The 23644-nt window shown below is 39.8% G+C and overlaps 1 protein-coding gene across 1 annotated transcript in view; it reads right to left on the reverse strand.

The window, feature by feature from the left end:
* LOC132394768 (low-density lipoprotein receptor-related protein 1-like) overlaps positions 1–23644 on the reverse strand; it is a 1611265-nt gene that overhangs the window by 79627 nt on the left and 1507994 nt on the right. The window contains exons 76-78 of the mRNA XM_059971176.1: positions 23415–23537; positions 13970–14211; positions 11553–11731 (exon numbers count right to left, since the gene is read on the reverse strand). Of these exons, the coding sequence (XP_059827159.1) occupies positions 11553–11731; positions 13970–14211; positions 23415–23537 (544 nt within the window). The remainder of the gene's footprint in view (positions 1–11552; positions 11732–13969; positions 14212–23414; positions 23538–23644) is intronic.

The following is a 23644-nucleotide window of genomic DNA, read 5'->3' on the forward strand; positions in this document are numbered from 1 at the left end:
AATGAAATGGCATCTGCTGTTGACATTTTGCTCCAGTAGACAAATTGGAGTGGATCCAAGTCGTTTCTCAGGCAGGAGTTGATACGTTTCATCACCAACTTCTCAAAACACTTCATAACTGTGGATGTAAGTGCTGCTGGATGATAGTCATTGAGGGAAGTCACCATGTTCTTCTTAGGCACTGGTATAACTGAAGCCTGCTTGAAGCAGGTTGTAACCTCAGACTATCAAAGTGTAAGGTTACAGATTTCAGTGAACACTCCAGCCAGCTGATGAACACAGGTCTTTAGTACTTGGCCAGGTACCCCCTCTGGGCTGGATGCTTTTCGGGGGATCACCCTCCTGAAGTCTTCCTCAGTGACTGAAATCACAGGATCAGGGACAGAAGAAGTTTGTGACAGTTCCTTCATGATTTTATGGTCAAAACAAGCATAGAGGCATTGAGCTTATCTGTAATTTAATTTAACTTTATAAGAGTTATTTAAGCCCTGCCATAACTGTCAAGCATGATTCATTGTTTGAAGTTTAGTTTGGAATTGCCATTTTGCCCTTGAGATAGCATTCCGGAGATCGTACTTGAACCTCTTGTAACATTCTTGGTCACCAGATTTGAATGCCTCTGATCTGCCTCCAGCAATATCAGTATATCATGGTTCATCTAGGGCTTCTGATTGGGGAAGATTTTGAATGATTTTGTTGGGATTCACTGGCCTACAACTCTTCCGATACATCCATTGTGCATTCAATTAGATCCACAGACAAGTCCTTGAACAACGGTGTCCACTGGCTCAAAACAATCCAGTAGTCACTCCTCTGACTCCCGTGACCACCTCTTTATTGTTTTAATCTGTGGGCCTTTGCTCTTTTGGGTCTGTGTGCATGCAAGTCAGGGAAGGCCAGCAAAGTGATCCAATTTACTGAAAATTGGTCTGGGCATGAAATGGTAGGCTTTCCTTGTCTCAGTATGACAGTGGTATAGTCTGTTAGGATCTTTGGTGCTACAGGTTATACACTGATGCTAATTTCAGACAAACCTTTCATACGACTTTAAAAGAATGAGAGGTGACCTTAGAGAAACCCGCAACATATATAATAAGCTCACCAGAGAGGACAATTCCCATCATAGAGGTATATATGTCTCCAAAAATGAGATAGTACTGAAATGAGAAGAAATTTCTTCAGCCAGATGGCTGAGGGAGCTCAGTTATTGGCTGCATTTAATACTCAGAGTAATATCTTTCTGGATATACAGGATGATGAATCGGGTAAGTAAATAATGTTGAGGTAGATCAGCCCTATCTTATTGAATTCCAGAGCAGACTCTAAATGATCTAGTCCTGCTCCTATTCTGTACAGTCAGGCATAAAGCAAGGATATTCTTTGACCTCTTCAAAGCAATCCAAGAGTGTCCATGTTCAGTATAGCTCCAGTGATATCAGATTATGGCACAACTTTCACTGAAGTTAAGAACGGAATGATGCAGAGATGGGTTGAGACCTTCAAAGTCTATTTAACAAACAATTCACCTTCAAAGAGTGGCATTTTAGAGGACTTTAAATTCCTTGCATTACTTAAATGAGGCAAAAACAAAGTTTGGGAAGTTATATGATGGTGGTGGTCTTTCAGCAGAATATTTGAAATCAGTCAGCTCAAAGGTTATTGAACACAAAGTACACTGCAGATGCTGTGGTCAAGTCAAGACATACAAGAAAGCTGGATGAACTCAGCAGGTTGGGCAGATTCCGTTGAAAGAAGCAGTCAACGTTTCGGGTCGAGACCCTTCGTCAGGACTAAAGAAGGAGGGGGCAGGGGCCCTATAAAGAAGGTGGGGAGAGGGTGGAAAACCAATCAGAGGAAAGATCAAGGGGTGGGGAGGGGAAGCAGGGAAGGGATAGGCAGGAAAGGTGAAGAAGGAATCTAAGGGGAAAGCACTATGTGTAGTAGAAGAAGGCAGAGCCATGAGAGGTGATAGGCAGCTAGAAGAGGAGACAGAGTGAAGGTGAAATGGAGGAAGAGAGAGTGAGGGAATTACCGGAAGTTGGAGAATTTGATGTTCATACCAAGGGGCTGGAGACTACCCAGACAGTATATGAGATGTTGTTCCTCCAACCGAAGACTGGCCTCATCATGGCAGTAGAGGAGGCTATGTATGGACATGTCCGAATGGGAATGTGAAGGAGAGTTGAAGTGAGTGGCAACTGGGAGATCCTGTCTATTGTGACGGACGGAGTGGAGGTGCTCGACGAAACGGTCCCCCAATCTGTGTCGGGTCTCGCCGATGTAGTGGAGGCTGCACCAGGAGCACCGGATGCAATAGATTACCTCAACAGACTCACAAGTGAAGTGTTGCCTCACATGGAAGGACTATTTGGGGCCCTGAATGGTGGTAAGAGATGAGGTGTAGGAACAGGTGTAGCACTTACGCTTGCAGGGATAAGTGCCAGGTGGGAGATCTGTAGGGAGGGACGTGTGGACCAGACAGTCGCGGAGGGAACGATCCCTACGAAAAACAGAGAGGGGTAGAGAGGGAAAGATGTCCTGTTGAAGGTGGCAGAAGTTGCGGAGGATAATATGCTTGATCCGGAGGCTTGTGGGGTGATAGGTGAGGACAAGGGGTCACGCTCCCTGTTGTGGTGACAGGAGGATGTGGTGAGGGACACATTGAAAAGCATTTGAATTTAAAAAAACTCAGATACTGCAAGACTTCAAAGATGCTACTCATTGAAGAATAAATATAGCAAAACTGACTTAAAAATGTGAGCCAATCACAAACAAGAGAAAATCTGAAGGTGCTGGAAATCTAAGCAATACACACAAAATGTTGGAGGCACTCAGCAGGCCAGGCAGTATCAAAGGAAAAATGTACAGTTGACTTTTTGACCCAAATCATTGACTGTAGTTCTGCTGAAGTGTCTCAATCTGAAATGTTGACAGTACTCCTTTCCATAGCTGCTGCCTGGCTTGCTGAATTCCACCTGTATTTTGTATGTGTTGCTTAAATATGTGAGGATTTTTCATCCTCCGTGCAGCAGGGAAAGAATCAACTTGTATCCTATTGAATAGACTCATTTTAAATCTGAGGAAAGTCGCCATGCAAGGAGCATTTGATGGAGGAAGGCGCAGTGTGCAGAGAGACTGTGATGAAGGATAGGTAATGTTTTAGGGTATAAATGAAGCCCATTGCAAAGGGTTGAAGTGTGTTTACTTTAATGCAGGAAGCATTGGGAACAAGAGTGATAAACTTATGGATCCGCACATGGAGCAATGATATTGTGACCATTGCAGAGACCTTTGTATGGCTGTGATGTTTCACTCCCAGATGAGCTCAATGCCTTGTGTGTATGCTTAGAAAGGGAGAATAAAACTACATCAATGCAAATCCCTGCAGCATCTGGTGACCCTGTGATTTCTGACTGTGAGGTCAATATCAGAACGTCTTTAAAGAAGGTGAACCCTTACAGGATGTCAGGCCTGACGGTGTACCTGGTAGGGCAATGAAAACCTGTTCCAACCAATTGATGGGAGTGCTGAAGGACATCTTTAATCTCTCACTGCTGTAGTCAGAGTTTCCCACCTGTTTCAAAAGGGCGACAATGATAGCAGTGCCCAATAGGAGCAGGGTGAACTTCTTAAATGACTCTTGCCCAGTTCTACTAACATCTACTGTGATGAATGGGCTTTGAGAGGTTGGTCATGGCCAGAATCAACTTCTGCCTAAACAAGGACCTGGACCCACTACAATTTGCTTATCGCCACTAAAGGTCTACAGTGGATGAAATCTCAGTGGCTCTCCACTCGGCCTTGGATCATGTGGACAATATTAATACATATATCAGGATGCTGTTTTATTGATTACAGCTCAGCATTCAACACAATCATACCCTCAGTTCTAATCATCAATCTCCAAAACCTGGGTCTGTGTATCTCCCTTAGCAACTAGCTCCTTGATGACCTCACCAGGAGACCACAGTCAGTGCAGATTGGAAATAACATCTTCTCGCTGATAATCAACAATATCATACCTCAAGGATGAGTGCTTAGCCTACTTCTCTACTGTCTCTATAGCTCAAATGGCATCTATAAATTTGCAGATGATAGAACTTTGGCAGAATTTCAGATGGTGATGAGGAAGCATACAGGAGCGAGATAGATCAGTTGGTTGAGTGATGTTGCAAAATAAACTTGCACCCAACATCAGTGAAATCAAAGGATTGATTCTGGACTTCAGGAAGGAGAAATTGAGGGAACGTGCACCAGGCCTCATCATGGGAGCAGCAGTGAAAAGGGTGATCAATTTAAAATTTCTGCGTGCAACTAATTATACAAAACAAAGAAAGCACGGCAATGGCTATATTCATTAGTAGTTTGAGGAGACTTGGTATGTCAACAAATACTCTCCCAAATTTCTACGCTTGTTCCATGGAGAGCATTCTAACTGATCATGTTAGTGTCTGCTATGGAGGGGCCACTACACAAGATTGGAAAAAGTTGCAACAAGTTGTAAACTTAGCCAGCACTAGCCTTCCCAGCATCAGGACATCCTCAAAAAGATAATGCCTTAAGAAGGCAGCATCCATCACTAAAGACCCCCATTATCTCAGACATACCCTCTTCTCATAACTACCATCACAGGTCGTCTGAAGACATACACTCAACATTTTAGGAACAGCTTTTTACTCTCTGCTCTCAGAGTTCTGAATGGACAGTCAACCCATGAGCACGACCTCACTATTTTTTGCTCTCTCTTTGTGTTACTTATGTAATTTAAGTTTTTCTATATATTTCTTATGTAATTTATAGTTGTTAAAATATGTATTGCTATGCACTGCTTCCAAAAAAACAACTATTTTCATGACATATGCCAGTGATATTAAACCTGATTCTGATTCACTGTCACAAGGGCAGGAATGGCTTTTGGACGTGCTGGCATTCAGATGCTTCAAAAGGAATGGGGAGGGATGTAAGAGATGTGGGAGTGCATTGCTAATCACGGACAGTATAACAGCTGCAGAAGGAAAGAGAGATCATCATGGAGAAATTGTCGACTGGGTCAGTGTAGACAGAAGTCAGGAACAGGAAGGATGCAATCAGTCTGTTGGGAGCATTTTATAAGACTCCCAATAGCCCATTGGGACACCAAGGACCAGATTATTAAGCAAATTTGGAAAGGTGCAAAAATTAAATGGTTGTTATCATGGGTGACTTCAACATCTCTAATACTGATTGGCATTTTCTTAGTACATGAGGTTTAGATGGGGCAGAATTTGTTCGTTGAATCCAGGAAGGACTTCTGACACAAGATGTGGTCAAGTCGACTAAAGGAAAGACCTTCCTGGATCAATGAAACTCTTCAGGTGACAGATCAAAGAAAGTGACCACAACTCACTACCTTTTATCATAACCTTGGACAAGGATAGGAGCAGATCCAATGATAAAGTATTCAGAGGAACTTGAAGCATAAATTGGGAATAGATTTTCTCAGGGAAACATACAATGGAAATGTGAAGATCATTTTGGAAAAATTTGGTTGGAATTATGGGAGTAGGTTTGTCCCGTTGAGGCAGAGAAAAGCTAGTAGACTAAACCAAAACATAGTTTTCTAGACAGGTGGAACATTTAGTCAAGAGGAAGAAAGAAGCATACTTATGGTTTAGGAAGCAAAGATATGACAGGCATCTTAAGAGTTACAGGGTATAAGAAACATTATGATGAAGATTAAGAAAGGATTTAGGAGAGCCAGTGGGAATATGAGAAGATCTTGGTGGATAGGATTAAGGAAAATCCCAAGGCATTCTACACATTTGTGAGGAACAGAAGATGATTAGAGTGAGGGTAGGACTGATCAGTGATAAAAGGGGAATCATGTGCCTGCAATTGGAGGAGGTAGGAGAAATCTTTAATCTTTGCTTCATATTCACCAGTGAGAGGGACCCTGACAAAAGTAAGATTGTTATAGAACAGGCTAATATGAAACATGCTGACATTAAGAAAGAGGATTGTTGGAACTTTTGAAAAACATTATGATAGATAAATCTCTTGGCTGGACAGGATACACCAAAGTTACAATGGGAAGCAAGATGTTACTGTATCATTGGTGTTGATTTTTGCGTCCTCACTGGCTACAGGAGTGGTACCAGAAGACTGGAGGAAGGAAAATATTTTTCTTTTGTTCAAGATAGGTAGTATAGATATTTCAGGGAATTATACACCAGTGAGTCTTACATCAGATGTGGGGAAATTATTAGAAATGATTCTTAGAGATGGGATTTAGAGGCATTTAGAGATGCATGCTCTGATTAGGGTCCCTCTTATCCTCACCTATCACCCCACCAGCCTCCAGATCCAGCATATTATCCTCTGCAACTTCCGTCACTTTCAACAGGACCCCACCACTAAAGACATCTTTCCCTCTCTACCCCTCTCTACTTTTTGCAGGGATCATTCCCTCCGCGACTGCCTGGTCCACACGTTCCTCCCCATAGATCTCCCACCTGGCACTTATCCCTGCAAGTGTAAGTGCTACACCTGTCCCTACACCTCATCTCTTACCACCATTCAGGGCCCCAAACAGTCCTTCCAGGTGAGGCAACTCTTCACTTGTGAAAACACAAAATGCCGGCAGAACTCAGCAGGCCAGACAGCATCTATGGGAGAAGGGAGTGACGTCGTTTCAGGCCGAAACCCTTCATTAGGAGTGAAGTAACATGGGATGGTTGAGGGAGGATAAGAAGTGGGGGGAGGGATGAAGTAGAGAGCTGGGAAGTGCTGTTGGGGTAATCTATTGCATCTGGTGCTCCTGGTGCGGCCTCCTCTACATCAGTGAGACCCGACGCAGATTGGGGGACCGCTTCGTAGAGCACCTAAGCTCTGTCCACCACCAACAGACAGGATCTCCCGGTTGCCACCCACTTCAACTCTCCTTCACATTCCCATTCGGATATGTCTATACATGGCCTCCTCTACTGCCATGATGAGGCCAAACATTGGTTGGAGGAACAACACTTCATATACCGTCTGGGTAGTCTCAAGCCCCTTGGTATGAACATCAAATTCTCCAACTTCCGGTAATTCCCTCCCTTTCCCCATCCCACCTTCACTCTGTCTCCTCTTCTAGCTGCCTATCACCTCTCATGGCTCTGCCTTCTTCTACTACCCATAGTGCTTTCCCCTTAGATTCCGTCTTCACCTCTCCTGCCTATCCCCTCCCTGTTTCCCCTCCCCACCCCTTGATCTTTCCTCTGATTGGTTTTCCACCCTCTCCCCACCTTCTTTATAGGGCCCCTGCCCCCTCCTTCTTTAGTCCTGATGAAGGGTCTCGAACCAAAATGTTGACTGCTCCTTTCAATGGATGCTGCCCAACCTGATGAGTTCATCCAGCTTTTTTGTACGTCTTGCTCTGATTGGGGATAGTCTGTATGCTTTGTGTGGGGCAGTTAATGACTCATGAGCCAAGATGACTTCTTTGAGGAAGTGACAAAACAAATTGATGAAGGTAGAGCAGTGAATGTGATGCTTATGGGTTTTAGTATTTGACAAGATTCCCTCCGTAGGCACATTCAGAAAGTCAGGAGGCATGAGATCCAAGGAAATTTGTTTGCATGAGTTCAGAACTGGTTTATCCACAGAAGGCAAAGGATGGCAGTTGATAGAGAGCATTCTGCTTGGAGATATATGAATATTGGTGTTCCACAGGCATCTGTTCAGGGATCCCTGCACTTCATTATTTTTATAAGTGATGAGGAAGCAGAGGATGGGTCAGGAAATTTGCATATTACAAAAGCTGATGATGTTGTGGATAACATAGAGGCTGTTGTAAGTTACAAAAGGACATTGGCCAGATGTAGAGCTGGGTTGAGAAGTGGGAGATGGAGTTTCATCTGGTACAATGTGGGAGGTTGAACTCGAAGGCAGTTTCAATGTTAATGGCAGGATTCTTAGCAATATGAAGAAACAGAGGGATCTTGAGGCTAAGTCCTTAGATCCCTTAAAATTGCCACACAAGTTGATAGGGTCAATATGAAGGTTTATGGTGTGCTAGCCTTCATTAACCAGAGATTCAGTTCAAGAACAATGAGGGGTATTGTATTCAGTTCTGGGTGCCTTATTATAGGAATGATAAGTAAGTTTTAGAGAGGGTGCAGAGGAAATTTAGCAGGATGCTACCTGGATTCAAAATCATGTCTTATAAGAAAAGGTTGAGTGAACTAGGGCTGTTCTCTTTGGAGTGAAGGAGGATGACAGGAGACTTGATAGAGGGGTATAAGATGATAAGAGGCATAGATAGAGAGGACTGCTACTGCTTTTTTTCATGGTGGCGATAGTTAAAATGAGAGAATATACGTTTAAGATAATTGGATTAATGTATGGGGGGATGCCATCTGTGGTATTTTTCTTTCATAGAAAGTGATAAGTGCATGGAAAGCACTGCAACGAGTAGAGGCGAATGCATCAGAGATGGTAGAGACAGGTACATTAGAGGTGGTAGAGGCAGGTACATTAGAGATGGTAGAGACAGGTACATTAGACATGGTAGAGACAGGTACATTTGAGATGGTAGAGACAGGTAAATTAGAGATGGTAGAGACAGGTACATTAGAGACGGTAGAGACAGCTACATTAGAGATGGTAGAGGCAGGTACATTAGAGATGGTAGAGGCAGGTAAATTAGAGATGGTAGAGATGGGTACATTAGTCATGGTAGATACTTTAGGTACATATAAGAGGATGTTAGATAGGCACATGTTTAAAAGAGAAGTGGAGGGCTTTGTGGTATGAAAGGGTTAAACTGAGAATGGAGTAGGTTAAAACGCCCAGACAACATCATGGGCTGAAGGGCCTGTACAGTACTATTCTATGATCTAAGACTGGGCAAAATACGCAGTAGCAAAATATGAAACAGTAATTGATCTGCACTGACTTGATGAAATCTTTTGATACAATCAACAGGAGCAATGATTATTGTATATAAACTGGACTAACCATGAAAGACTAAGGCCTTGTTTGAACTTGCATCCTATTCCAAAGACCATTCACCAGTTATCTGTGTTCCTAACACACACAGCATAGAGGAAATACTGCTGTAAGCATAAAAATGGTTGACTATTGCCTTCAAAAACAGATCTTGTGCGAAGAACTGAAGCAGGGAAAGGTAAGATGAGCTTTCCATTTACAGTGATCCTAACGTTCAGATTCCAGTGGCTGACATCATTCCAAGGATAGTGTGTGCAAATGCTTTGGAACAGGGTTCACATTCTCAATCCTTGACCATAGCAACATGCCAAGATTTTGAGCATGACTCTTGAAACTGCATCAAGGCTGTAGAGTGTACATCAAATTTCCCTTCCCAAATCATGGCCTACTCCTGATACAGACATTGAATTTCAGAGGCTGATCTTTCATCGCAGTTGAATTGTGGCAGAACTGTCATCATAGCCACCAAATACTAAAATAAAAACACTCAAAAATTAATTAGCCATTCTCTTTCAGAAGCAGCTTAATCTATTTTCAGTCATTTCTGTCTTATTCCAGATTTCCAGTATTTATCTCTATGAATTTTCTAATATTGTTCAATGGGTAATTTTTGCCTTTTTCTTCAGAGAAGAAAGCTGGATGACTTTCATTTCACCCTTTGTGGAGAGGAAATTCCATCCATTCAGGACCAACCAGTTAACAGCCTCGGGCGATGGTACACAGAGAAGCTGAGAGACACCAAGAGGGTTCAAGAGACAGGAGAACAGCTCAGCAGAGGTCTGATGTCTGTTGACAAGAGTGGCTTGCTGGCAAGATGAAGTTGTGGTGCTTGCAGTACAGACTGATGCCATGGATAGTGTGGCCACTAACTGTCAATGAAGTGGAAATGTTGAGGCAATGGAATGGAAGATCAACAAGTATGTGAAGAAGTGGCTTGGAGTACCGAGCAGCCTCACCAATGTTGCAATCCAGAGTAGCCAGACAAAGCTTACCATCCCAGTGCAATCCCTTGTTGAAGAGGTCAAGGTAGCCAAGGTAAGATCATTCTTGATGCTTTGAGAAGCAAAAGACCCTGTCATCAAGAACACCCAGCCAGATGTGAGATCAGGCAGAAAGTGGTCAGCCCACGTAACAGTTCATGAGGCAGAGTCTAGATTGAAGCACAAGGAGATGGTTGGGGCTATGCAGCTAGGCCGCTAGGGACTTGGATAGACAACCAATAAGTGGTGGTCATCTTCTACAGGTAAGGAGTGCTGTGAGCTTGTAACACATGAAATACAAGAGGTAGAAGAGGAGAAGAGGTTAGCTAAAACAGCTGGCCTGACCAAACAAGGGGCTTGGACCTGGTGGGAAATTGTTGAACAATGATATCTATCTTGGAATGTCCTGTGGCAGATGGAACCACTTTGCATTTCTTTACTATATAGAGCAGTGTATGACCTGCTCCCAATTCCTGCCAACCTCAGCACCTGGTATGAAGATTAGTCAGACAGGTGTGTTGCTTGTGGCAAGAAGGGAATACTTCAATATATTTTGAGTGTATGCAGAGACAATCTTTTCAGCGGCATGTACACTTGGAGACATAACTATGTTCTCAAAGTTGTAACAGAAGCAGTTGAGCAGCGAGTACTACAGCACAACTTATCTCATACCCCATGCTGCACTGAATATCGCATATCATTTGTGAAAGAAGGCTCCAAGTCAATGGTGTACAGTGCAGGCCCACGATCGAGCATTCTTTCTTCAGTCAATGATTGGTGTGTCAAGGCTGACCTGGACAGGAAAGGCAATTTCCCGGAGCAAATAGCTTTCACCACATTGAGTCCAGATATAATCATATGGTCTGACAACAGTACAGAAGTGGTTATTGGTGAACTCACAGTCCCCTGGGAAGATAACTTCGATAAAGACCATGAGCGCAAGTTAACGAAGTATGCAGAATTAAGATCAGAGTGCAGAGACAGAGGGTGGAAGGTCTCGTGCTATCCATTCGAAGTAGGGTGCCATGGCTTTATTGCGTTCACTTTCCAGAAGTGGCTGTGTGACCTTGGCTTCACTAGAAGAGAGATCAGGTCAACTAGCAGGGCTGGAGCTGAGGCAGCAGAGACAGGATCATCATGGGTGTGGACCAAGTACGTCGAGAAGGGCAGATAGTCGGACATCTTTTGCAAACCCTTTAGTAGTTGCATAGACACCTGAAGAATAGACTATCTGTTGGATGGAAGTGACCAACAACTCTGACAGAGGCAGATGCCAAGTTTTTAAGCTCATCAGTTGGAGGTGGTGCTTTAGCACTGCTGGCCAACCACCTTGAGGGAGTCTTGATAATAAGTGGCCAAAACTCCTGAAGACAGGTGGCAGATCAACTGATGATAGCACAGGACAGTTAACATCTTAGTCCAAGTGTGTTTTCAATTCTATAGTATTGTTCAATGGGTAATTTTAGCTCCATACCAAGGTCATTTTGAACTTGTCAAGTTGATAGCTAGATAATTTTAATAATCATGTGATGAGCACACAACTTTGTTTTCTGAGTTCAGTTTGGACAGTTCACAGTAAATTAAAAAAAAACAGCACCATACCCTCTGCTGGGATCAACAGCAATAGCACATGGTTTGTCCATCATTCCGGATACAAGTTTTTTGTACTTCTGTCCATTAATCTTTGCCACATAAATGACGTTTTTGAAAGAATCTGTCCAGTAGATATTTTCAGCAACCCAGTCAACAGCAATTCCCTGTGGTGCTTGGAAACCAGGAATCTGAAGTTGAAACAAACAAAAAAATCACATTATATTTGTTCGTTGAAGTCACAATGATCTATCTTTTCATATGATTATATTTTATGGAAAAGTAAGCATCAAGTTTTTCAGGTAGTTAGAATAATTAATTTCAAGAAATCTTCAAAAAGGGTTTCCTTAATTCAATAATATTAGTGAACCTAAGATAGTTACACATTGGCAAAATATCTGAGAGGAAGAACTTACAGGAAAAAATACTTTTCACAACTTCTCGAGCAAATTATGCTCCTCTACACCCATGAACAATGAGGTAATTTACTCTTCCTATGATATCACTTGAAGCATAAATGTCAGATGAGTCACATATTTTAAGCAAATACTCTACATAAATAATGCATGTTCTATTTAATTTCCATTAAAGGAAAGCACCTCTAATTATGTAGAACGTCAGCATGCATACAGATGTAGTAAATTACTTGCTAAATCTCTGCAGTTTGGCTTGAACATCATACTCTTGACTTGGGGGTATGAATACTGAAACCAAATTAAGATACTTTTAACTATGAAAACTTTATGTGGAAATTTAAATTTTTGTTCGTAGAATCAAGAACATTCATGAAATAGTCTTACTCGCCACTGTGTTCCTGGCATCTACCACCCTCTGTGAAATATAAATTATCTTGCAAATCTCCTCTACAGTCACACCTTAACATTTTGCCCTCTGGTGCTTGACATCTCCACCCAGGGAAAAAGAATGACCATATATCCTATCTATGCCTCTCATATAAACTTCCATCAGTCTGCCCTCTGACAATACAGAGAAAATTCACTCAACCTCTCTTTCTTGCTAAATCCAAGCTTGTCTAATCTCTCCATATTCTAAATATTGCAGAAGAAAAGCCTATACTTTATAAGTTTATTTTTAATTTAAATCTATAATTAACTTACAGATAACATTAAAAAGCCCTCTGACTTCAGCTCACATTAAAAGGTATGAATCATTCCCATTTTATTAGCCAGAAATCACTTTTAAACTGTTCATCCAGAATTAAAAGCAGAATACAAAAAAAAAAGAGGCATTACAATCTTAAATTTGTTCCCATTGAGTGTATATTTTCGCTATTTCTGGATAATACCTAAGCCTCTATGTTTTATAAAGACTTTAATGTAATAAGTACTGAATGAAAAAAAAAGCTACTATGCTTCATTGTTAAACTGCACAAAGAGTTTATCACCAACCTTTATCTACATGAGTTGTGTCTATGGCTTGCCTAATTTGCCATGACCTGAAGTACAAAGCATAACATTGATCTGTCTAATTATTAGAAGAAACTAAATAAAAATCAAGCTTTTTAGCAAACTAGTGAAACTGGATCCATTTTTTTTTTAATAACGTATGGAGTTCCTAAGTAATTTGTTCAAGATTCCAGGCAACCTGATGGGACAAGGTACACTTCCATTGGCAGGGAGGGAAAGCAAACTGTATCCAGAGGTACGTGAGGCAAAAATAAAGCAGGAAGAAAGAAAGAATGCTTTATGAGGTGTGGGGTAGGAGGGAGAATTGGGTCTGCATAATAAGCAGTAAAATGTTAAGTGGGACCTTAATATTTCAAACCACCTAGAGAACATAAGCAGCAACTTTAAGAGATATTCCATTCACTGTCCTATTTGGAAGATTTTTGCTACGTTGTGATCAATATTCCGCTATTTAAAAATAACTTATCAGCAGATTGAAATAATTTTGTTCTGGCAAAATCATAGTTACAGGAATGCTGTTAGGTAGCAATCAAAAAGTAATTAAAAAAGTTAAAATATATAAAAAAGATCACTCCAGCAGAATTCCTCTGAAACTTAAATAATATCCAAGTTATTTTACAAAGCATAATCTACCACATGGACCATGTCCTATAAGTATCGACCTCTGTGCAGGAATACTTGTTAGTGTATTCAAGTATACACTAACAAGGGGACACAAGGGGACTCAAATTTACAGAAATATGATTACTGTTCTTTCCAATAGGTTAACTCTCAGTATTATATTACAACTCTGTTTGAAATACAATAACCAAATTAATATTGATTAAAATCAAAGTAAAAACTGAGACAAAGAGGAATGTTAAACCAGAAGTTAAGAAAGATAGAAACATCAACTGGTGGGGAAAATTTAGAAATCACAGTAAACAGTGTTATAATTCACTTGCAATTATAAACTCATTCCTAATCACTTGATGCATTCTATTAATTCTTTCTTGAAATTACATTAAGGTCAGTAGCATCACTTGTCTGTCTTTCTTGTTTGTCTGAAATGTCTATAAAGGAGATTCTGCCTGTGTGCCCATTGGTCCAGAAGATCTTTTTTCCTTTAATGTACACATCCATCATACTAATCTTGACAGTTTCATCTCCTTGAAACACTTGTTCATAGGCTGAGTTGGGGTCAAATGGATATATACTGCGAATTTCATTTCTGGTTGCAATGTAGAGCACTTGATGTTCTGAACCTGCGTGAAGATTACAAGAACAAAAGGTTACATTGTCTTTTGGTTCTACATCTACACCTTCTATGAATCACTAATGCAGACCAATTTTCAAGCACGTGTGGATTACTGGACCATCTAATTCATTATCAGACATCCCATAAGCTTTTCTTAATTGCTCTAAGAATTATGGAGTTAATAAATCTGAATCCTATTTACTGACAGTAACACGTCTAGTCCTTTACTAACCTCTGTCTTCACTTTTGGTGCACCATTGTTTGGGATATTTCAGATTTTTCAATTGAGTGTTGCTATTTCAAAGAAAACAAATTGCAGTTTTCTTTTTCCTTGATTACTACTCTCTGTGAATTTCATTCAAAGAAGGAAAACTTAGCTGATAGTGTAATCAATTTTATTCAAATCAGCACAATATCTGTTTATCAAACAAGCAAAATACCAAAACATCCTCTCCTAGCTCTTAAGGCCAAAATTAATCTAATGTTCTTTTACAGGTGTTACCTCATTACTACCAAAGATAATTTTTGAGCATTTTCTTAATTGCTAAGTTACCCCTATCTTCATATATGTAAAATATGTATTTTTTCCTATTTATCATGGAGATAAAACTGACTGGCTTTTCTGCTCTGATGCAAAGATCTGTTTTTCTTGATGCAAGCACCTTCCTAGCTAACAAATGATGTGCATTGAAAATCATATAATTGTATGTATTTTAGTTAACAGTGTCTTCAACTTCTCTATCTGCATTTTTAAAAGTTATGGATGCTTTAAATACACATTGACAATTAGTTGTTTTGGTACAGACTTCAAATATAGTCTTTAGGTTGATACTATCCATTAATGATAGCCTGACATCTTTCGCACATCACTTAAATCATATCCAGACACCAGACCTCAAGCTTACTCAAAAATATTCAACACATTGCATAACGGATTATCACCCTTAGAATTGTCCAGAATATCAAATTAATTCCAGGCTCTCTGCTATTTTTAAAGAACTCTCACAATTGAGTTACACCTTTTAAGTACATATAATGAGATAAATTAAATGTCCTTCCTTTTCAATTCCCCATATGGTGAACAATTCTACTGAAGTCTGGAGATGAATGGTTCAAGGATCCATTTTCTAACAGAGACACAAGAGACTTCGGATGCTGGAATTTGAACAACAAACAATCAGATGAAAGAACTCAAAGGCTCAACAGACATCTGTAGAAGGAAAGGAATTGCCAACTTTTCGGGTCAGACCGGATGTTGGGTGTCAATCTAAAGCACTGAAGTTCCCTTCCTTCCACAAAGGTCACTTTTACCACTGAGTTCTTCCAGCAGATTATCTGTTGCAGTATTTTATGCTGAACTGATTCCTAGTAACGTTATAATAAATGTGTAAACCAACTCCATCATTTGTCAACACAACTATATGTTCTGTCTTGTAAATATTAGTCTTGGCTTTTCTTTAGAATGTTCTACTTCACTTTTGTAAATGCTTTTGATAAAAAGTAATAACTTACTACTTTCTGATACTCTTTAATAACATTAATATTGCTCAGCATCGCTTTGCTTGTTTCATATGTATTTGGTGTTGTCTTTTGTTATATCAGTAAGTTTATTCCCTCTCTGCGGAAGAAATTAGTACCTTTTGAACAAGTCAAGTCAAGTCAACTTTTATTATCATTTCGACCATAACTGCTGGTACAGTGCATAGTAAAAATGAGACAAAGTTTTTCAGGACCATGGTGTTACATGACACAGTACAAAAAACTAGACTGAACTACGCAATAAATAAAAAAACAACAACACAAAGAAAGCTACACTAGATTACAGACATACACTGGACTGCATAAAGTGCACAAAAACAGTGCAGGCATCACAATAAATAATAAACAGGACAGTAGGGCAAGGTGTCAGTCTAGGCTTTGGTTATTGAGGAGTCTGATGGCTTTGGGGAAGAAACTGTTACATAGTCTGGTCGTGAGAGCCCGAATGCTTTGGAGCCTTTTCCCAGACGACAGGAGGGAGAAGAGATTGTATGAGGGGTGCATGGGGTCCTTCATAATGCTGTTTCCTTTCCGGATGCAGCGTGCAGTATAAATGTCCATGATGGCAGGAAGAGAGACCCGAAGAGATGATCTTCTCAGCTGACCTCATTATCCACTGCAGGGTCTTGAGATCCGAGATGGTGAAATTTCTGAACCAGGCAGTGATGCAGTTGCTCAGGATGCTCTCAATACAACCCCTGTAGAATGTGATGAGGATGAGGGGTGGGAGCTGGACTTTCCTCAGCCTTCGCAGAAAGTAGAGACGTTCGTAGAGACATTTTGGTTGCAAGTTGAGTGTAAGAAGGAGTGATTCTACAGCCATCAACAGAACGGTATATTGCATGTTCCGGGCACAAAGGTGTGGGAACGATTATTCCTCCTGTTTCCACTGTCCTAGAAATTGGTCCCATTACCAACTACTTCCCAATCTTCCCCAAATTTGAAACCTGCACAAAAACTGAAATCTGATATTGCATAAAATTCATGATTCTTCCATATCCACACATGTCAATCATCCCTAATGTATAGATGAGATTAACTTTTCACAGCTGCCTCACAGCCCTTACTTTCTATTCAGAATGATTTCTAATCATTTTTCTCTATCATTAAAAAAAATCAGCTTGGCATTTTAGAATGTGATCAGCTTTGTCCTGTTCCCATCCTGAATATTTTATGTACCATTTATTTTGTAAAACTAGCATGATTAAGATCTGCACACAGTATGTAGACTTTTCTTCATATTGTATTTTACAGATAGATTGCTCTTTCTCTTTAACAACAAATCCAAAAATCTGTATACTCTTTGCATTTTGCTTTGGAAATCATTTTCAAACTTTGGGCAAAAAAGAAGCAGATGGAATACAGTGTCAGGAAGTTTAGGGGTTACGCACTTTGAAGGGAAGAATAAAGCTACTGTATTTTCTAAATAGGGCTATAATTCATCAACTAGAAATGCAAAATGACTTGGGAGTCCTAGTTCAGGATTGCATTGAAGTTAATTTGCAGCTTGAATTAGTAGTAAAGAAAACAAATGAAATGTTAGTATTGATTTCATGAGGATTAGAACATGAAGGCAAGAATGCACTGCTGCGGCTTGTCAAGGCTTTGGTCAGGTGGCATGTGGAATATTTGTGAGCAATTTTGGGCCTCATGATAACAGAAAGGTGTGCTGGCCCTCGAGATAGTCTAGAGGATGCTCACAAGAAAGGTCTGAGGAATGAAAGGCTTAAACTATGTGGAACGCTGATGCCTCTGAGCCTATACTTGATAGAATTCAGACAGAAAAGAGAAAATCTCATTGAAACCTAACATACTGAAAGACCAAAGAGACTAGATATGAATAGGGTGTTTACATTGATAGGAGGGACTAAGATCTGAGGATGCAGCCTCAGAATAAAGAGACAATCCTTTAACTGAGATGAGAAGGAATTTCTACAACCAGATGGTAGCGAATCTGTGGAATTTGTTGCCACAGAAGATCGGGGAGGCAAAGTTACTGACTGTATTTAAAGCAAGGCAGAGAATCTCATTTGGTAATGAAATTAAAACATTGAAGACAGGGAAACAGGGTTAAGAACTGAAATCAGCCATCGCTGAATGGTGCAGCAGAATTTATTGGCTAATGGGCTCAATGCTACTCCAATGCTTTATGGTCTTATGGTTTCTACTTCTAGCTCAGTAAAAAATATTAAAATATGATTGGTTGCTCAGCCAGTTTAATGCCATCACACAGAAAAAGAAAACAAATAAACAAATTTGAAGTAAAACAATATGAAGTAAAAGTTTGAAGTAATTTTAGATGTGACAAACTACAAACTTCTCATCCATTTATATACAATGCCGAAATTGATCATGGAAAGCCTTATCCTCTAACAAAGACTGGTAACTTGCACATGCTTGATACTGCCTGTACATAGTTTCCACATTTAATGAGCTGTTGGAGTAAGGTTGTAAATGTAGAAACTATTCATTTTCTCTCCTAATTGTTGTCTGATTTTCCTCTTTGATATGCTATTTTGTATCATCAGCAAAGAATTGCTCTAACTGTGTGAACAGGTGTTATCTCTCAATCAATTCATCCAATTTTGACAAGGCACTGGTTGAAAAGTAGTTCATGCAAATAAATGAAGTGATTCTCAATTTCTCCTATCAAGTCCACACATATAAGATGAATATTTGTGTTCTCCGAATTTAGATTCAGAACCATAAAGCAGAGAAGGTGGATGTTTCATCCATGCTGGGTTGTTGATCAAGTTCTGCAATTAAGCTACATCCACACTAGACCGGATAATTTTGAAAACACCGGTTTCGTGTAAAAATGATAGGCGTCCACACTATGCGTTTTTGAAAATATCTCTATCCACACTGAAACAGAGATTTTGGTGAATCTTCTCCTCCTGCACATATGCAGGACACATCTACCAAAAACAAACAACATGTTTGGTGTTGAATCTCACCGTAAAAGTGTGCATTTGTGTAGTTACAGACTAGAAAAACTTAAAACGATGGACAGCTGTTGACTCTCACGCAGGAGACCTTAAAACTAAAACAAAAATACTGGAGTGTACGGTGGCAACCGACAGGGAATTCACGGACAGATTGACCCGGCTGACGACGAACATTGAAAAACTGTCTAATTCTGTTGCATTAATAAAGCACCTTGTTTAAATGTATCAAACATGTCTGCGTCAGTGTTATCTTGCATTTCCATACAAAGTTGCATTAGACTGTTACACATCTATTGTTAGAGAAGTACTTGCATAAATAGGTAAACCACCTTCATACAAGCAAGGACAGAAAACAGGGCAAAGTGAGTATACTTATTTATTCAGTAAGTTATGGGTCAAAGTATTTGGTGAGTCCATTTCTAACTCTTCTGGTTTCAGTCTCTTTGCCGTCTGTTCTGAAATTGTCAGGTTGTGTTCAAGAAAACAATGAAATAGCGCGCTGCCGTCTGATAACATTTTCAGAAGTCTCCGGTTACACTGTCCACATTGATCTGCCAGAGCAGCGTTTTCAAAAATAACCCACCCTGGAAAGCATTTCTGAAAAGCTCCATTTTCAGGGGACAAAAACACCATTTTAGTGTGGACAGAGGGTAAAAATGAAGAGAAAAGGCTATGGTTATGGATTTATCCGGTGCAGTGTGGATTTGCTCTTAGTCCTGATCCACTGCCTTTTTGTATTTCTTTTTAAGTTTGCTTTTAGGAGATGTTAATGATTCTGATTCTCCCAATGTTTTCAGACAGTTTACTGAATGACTTTGTTACTGAAAATTGACAAATATCGCACCAGACTTAGTTGTACTGTAATCATTGGTGCATATTTAGTTTTAATGGGCTGAAAGGCTACACATTCCCCACTGAATGAAAGGAAAAATGTTGGGTGATGTCGACATTCACTGATGTGTACTGAATGCCTGTTGATAATAGGCTACAGCAAAAATGACCTGAATTTCTGAGATGGGATGTATATGTTCAAAGTATTAGTGAAACAAGGAGAAACAGCCAGGTCTATAGTGCTGAATGTAACATATTACTTGATAGAGACATATAAGATGATCAGAGTGAATAAGCAGAGATTATATCGCAGGACAGAAGAGGCTAATATGAGGCCCTCCTTTGGGTGAGGTTAACTGTATACAGTCTGTGGCTTTCCAGATGTCTACATTTGATATTGTTATGATACGGCAACAATGAAAATAGAATTGAGACAGGTTTTTTTATAAACAAATAAAACATTTATTAAACACTGCTGAATAAAACTGAAAAGTAAACAAATGACTAACTTAACCGGAAGTTAACAGCTATATGGCAACTCGAACAGTTCTTAAGGTGATAAATGCAGAAGTCCAAATGATTTACACAGTCAATTAGGAGAGCCTTTCCTGAAATAACAAATTCCTCGACGACGTGACATTACTGCTGATCCCAGCTGAAATATGCCTTGTCCGAAGGATTTACAGCGAAGGAAATAAAACGGCTTAAAGCCACTGACTTTTCCTTGGTGAATACCCATGCTCCAGCCCTTTCTGCTCTTATAGCAGGGACTATCTTGGATGCAGGTTACTGTCTCTTCTGAATGAAGATTCAATACAGTCGATCCTGTATTACCGATGACGACACCAACTTTACTCCATCCTTCGGGTCTCTGTACTTCCATAAATCTTCATTCTCCCACTGGGCTAAACTGGCAGGATTTGGTGAGATTGCCGGCAATAACCTTTGAGACTTAAGGCAGAAAGTAAAACTCCACTCTGAAACAAAACTGCGCCATGAGATGAATACGCAGCATAACGGAGTCACTGACGACTCAAGCCAGGAACTGACCTGCATCACAGCAATATTTTCTCCTTTTATACCTGTTGAAATAGGCATCACATGACCTCTCACTGTCGGGAAAATTACATCACTCCACCATCACAAGACCATTACATCATGCTCAGCAGAGACTCAGTTACATTATGGTCATGTGACCATCACAAGGCACCTACGGGGTATGTAACAATATGCAAGCCAGGGCAGTAGGGTATGGAAGGCAAGCTGTTGCCCATGCACCAGGCTCCCTTTCTCCGTGTAGCTGATGAATCCAAAGGAACGGGAGAGACTGATATAGTTTGGCACCAGTGGTGTCACAGGAGTTGCCAGCCAGTGTTGAACTCAACATAGGACTGCCATAGGGACACTAGCTTCAGATTTTTCCCTCAGAGTTCACTCCCAAAGCCTTCCCATGAGTGGGTGTAGCCCCAAGGCAGCAGAGGCTAGAGATCAGAATTTTCCTTTCCTAGATGAGATGCCAACCGTGAGGTAAAGTGACTGGTTTTACAGCACCAGTAACATGCCTTTGTCCATTCTCCTGTCAGTAGAAATGGTTCCTCCAGGCTTAGTAGCTAAACCACATGTGAAGGCTAGGAGCCTTGGTTGTCAGACCATTTAAGATGCACATCATTGAGAGCATTTATTAGATAGACATAGCTTATCCCCACTACCTCCCCCAGCTACGATAACCTTAGGAACTTGTGGCTAATATGAGGGGGCACTACTTTAAGGTTGATTGGAACAAAGTATAGTGGGGGATGTTACAGGTGAGTTTTTTTACATAGAGTGGTGAGCGTGTGCAATGTTCTGACAGGGGTGCAGGTAGAGGGAGCAATAGGGGGCAATTAATAAGCACTTAAGATAGGCACATGGATGACAGAAAGATGGAGGGCTCTGTAAGAGGGAAACTTTAGATTGATCTTAGAACTGGTTAAAAAGTTGGCATAACATAGTGGAGCAAAAGGCCTTTAATATGTTCTCTATTCTACTCTTGCCTCTGACACTCATTCTTTTGAATACGATGGATTGAAGACGTTAGTGTGAACATCATCTGGAAGAGGCTTTTCATTGCAGTGAGACATTAGGCATTATAAATATCTTCCAAACGAAACAGAGAAAGCTCTGTCTATAAAAATAATGGAAGAAAATTAATAGCTAGTTAACTTGCCTCCCCACTTAGCCAGCTACCAACCTGTCAAGAGGTCTGATGTTTTATAAACATTTAGCATTTCAGAAAATACAAAGTATTAAAAACAAAAAAGGGACTAAAACAACCCCTGGTAAACCAGAAGCGGAGTCACTGGAACTTCTGAACAGTTGGTCAGTAATTATTAGAGTTTTCCCGTTCATAATGTTTTACAGCAGTCAACATTAATCTAACTGGATAACAAATACAGTGTTCTAATTGGAAATTGAACAATAGTGTTAAGGATAAAGGATAGCAGCCACGTAACTAAACTCTCAGGAATATATTCAACTGGGACATTTTAGATGCCATGTGTTTATTTACACTTTTGTTAAGAGGAAACCAGAAAATAACTAAATAAATTTTAATATGTGGGCATTGAAGACAAAGCTATTAAAAATCATTGAAACTAGCTGATAAACTGGGCTATTTCTTCACCAGGAAATTTATATTTAATTAAATACAACAATGTCTTGTGAATTCATGACATCTGCACCCATTATTCTTCCAACAATCCATTGCTTATGTGATAGCAATCTATTTTCCAACACTCTGCTCCACTTTCTAGCATGCAGCCATGGAAAGACAGAAATATTTTCCATCAGGTCACATCACAAAACAATAATTTTTACTTTTGTTATATCTCTTTCCTCAGATTTGTTCCTAGATTGAAGTTGATTGCTCAGAACTTTGACATTGCAATTAACTCTGAGCTTAGCTTCCATAATATATATCTTTTCCATCACTAAAATCTGCTGTCTCCATCTAGATAACATCACTCTCCTTGGCAAAATTCTCAGCCTGTTTGCAGTCAAACAACTAATCCATGATTTATCATTTCCTAGAATGAAATGATCCCATACTCACCCAGCAGGCCTTACATCTTTGATCCTTGTTGAAGTGAGGTGACCAAATTTCTGCTGTCTCTTTCTTGCACCAAATAACAATATCTTTTTCTCCTGGACTCTCAGATTTAAAACTAAACCTCAATAGTTGACTTTGCTTTCAAACGCTGATACATCAGACCCTGCATCGATTTACAAGCTCAAAATATTTTTATAAGAGAAGTAAAATAGAAAATAGTCAGATAATAAATCTAGAAAGAGAAACGGAATGAAGACAGAAATGTTGACCGTTTACTTCCCTCTGCAGATGCTGCCTGTTTTGTTGTGTTTCTCCAGCACTTTGTGTATGTTGATCAAGACACACAAAATATCTGCATCAGCAGAATCTCTTGTGCTTAGGTCAAAGATGTATCAGAAGTCAGAAAAATTTGAAAAGTATCAATTTTAAGTTGCAGAGAATATAAGGATGGATGGATAAGACAAGGGAAGAACTTACCTTTCTGAGAAATGCACTTATTTTAGATATACTTTTTATGAGCACCATTTAATATTGTTGCATTTTGTATTAATACAGTTGAATTTTGTGGCACCTGACATTGCACAATGCTTCTCAGTAGAAATTTTAAACAAAGGTGCGATATCACACCACATCTGGAGAATAACTTCACTTTTTTACTTGACGTTAACTCACACAAGAGCACTTATATAGTGTGCCAAACTTGAACTTGTAAGGTCAGTTATATTTCAAAGCAAACTAATTCAACATTCAAAGATTACCATTCACCTTCTTTAATTTAGTATGCAATATTTTGTGCACTATTACCTTCTGTTTTACAGCTGTGATTGTAAGAATGTTTGTAGTTTTTTCCACATGTACATGCATATGATCCTTTTGTATTATTGCAGTAGTGTGAGCAAGTCCCAAATTGAAGGCACTCATTAATATCTGTAAAAAAAATGTGAAATATTTGCTGTTATATTTTAGGGACTATTTTCCCAAGGAGAGAAAAAAATTTTTGTAATAGCTTCTTAGTTACGTCAGGAAGTTGTAGA

The sequence above is a fragment of the Hypanus sabinus genome, chromosome 5 (genome assembly GCF_030144855.1).
Source record: "Hypanus sabinus isolate sHypSab1 chromosome 5, sHypSab1.hap1, whole genome shotgun sequence".
In the NCBI taxonomy this organism is placed as follows: domain Eukaryota; kingdom Metazoa; phylum Chordata; class Chondrichthyes; order Myliobatiformes; family Dasyatidae; genus Hypanus; species Hypanus sabinus.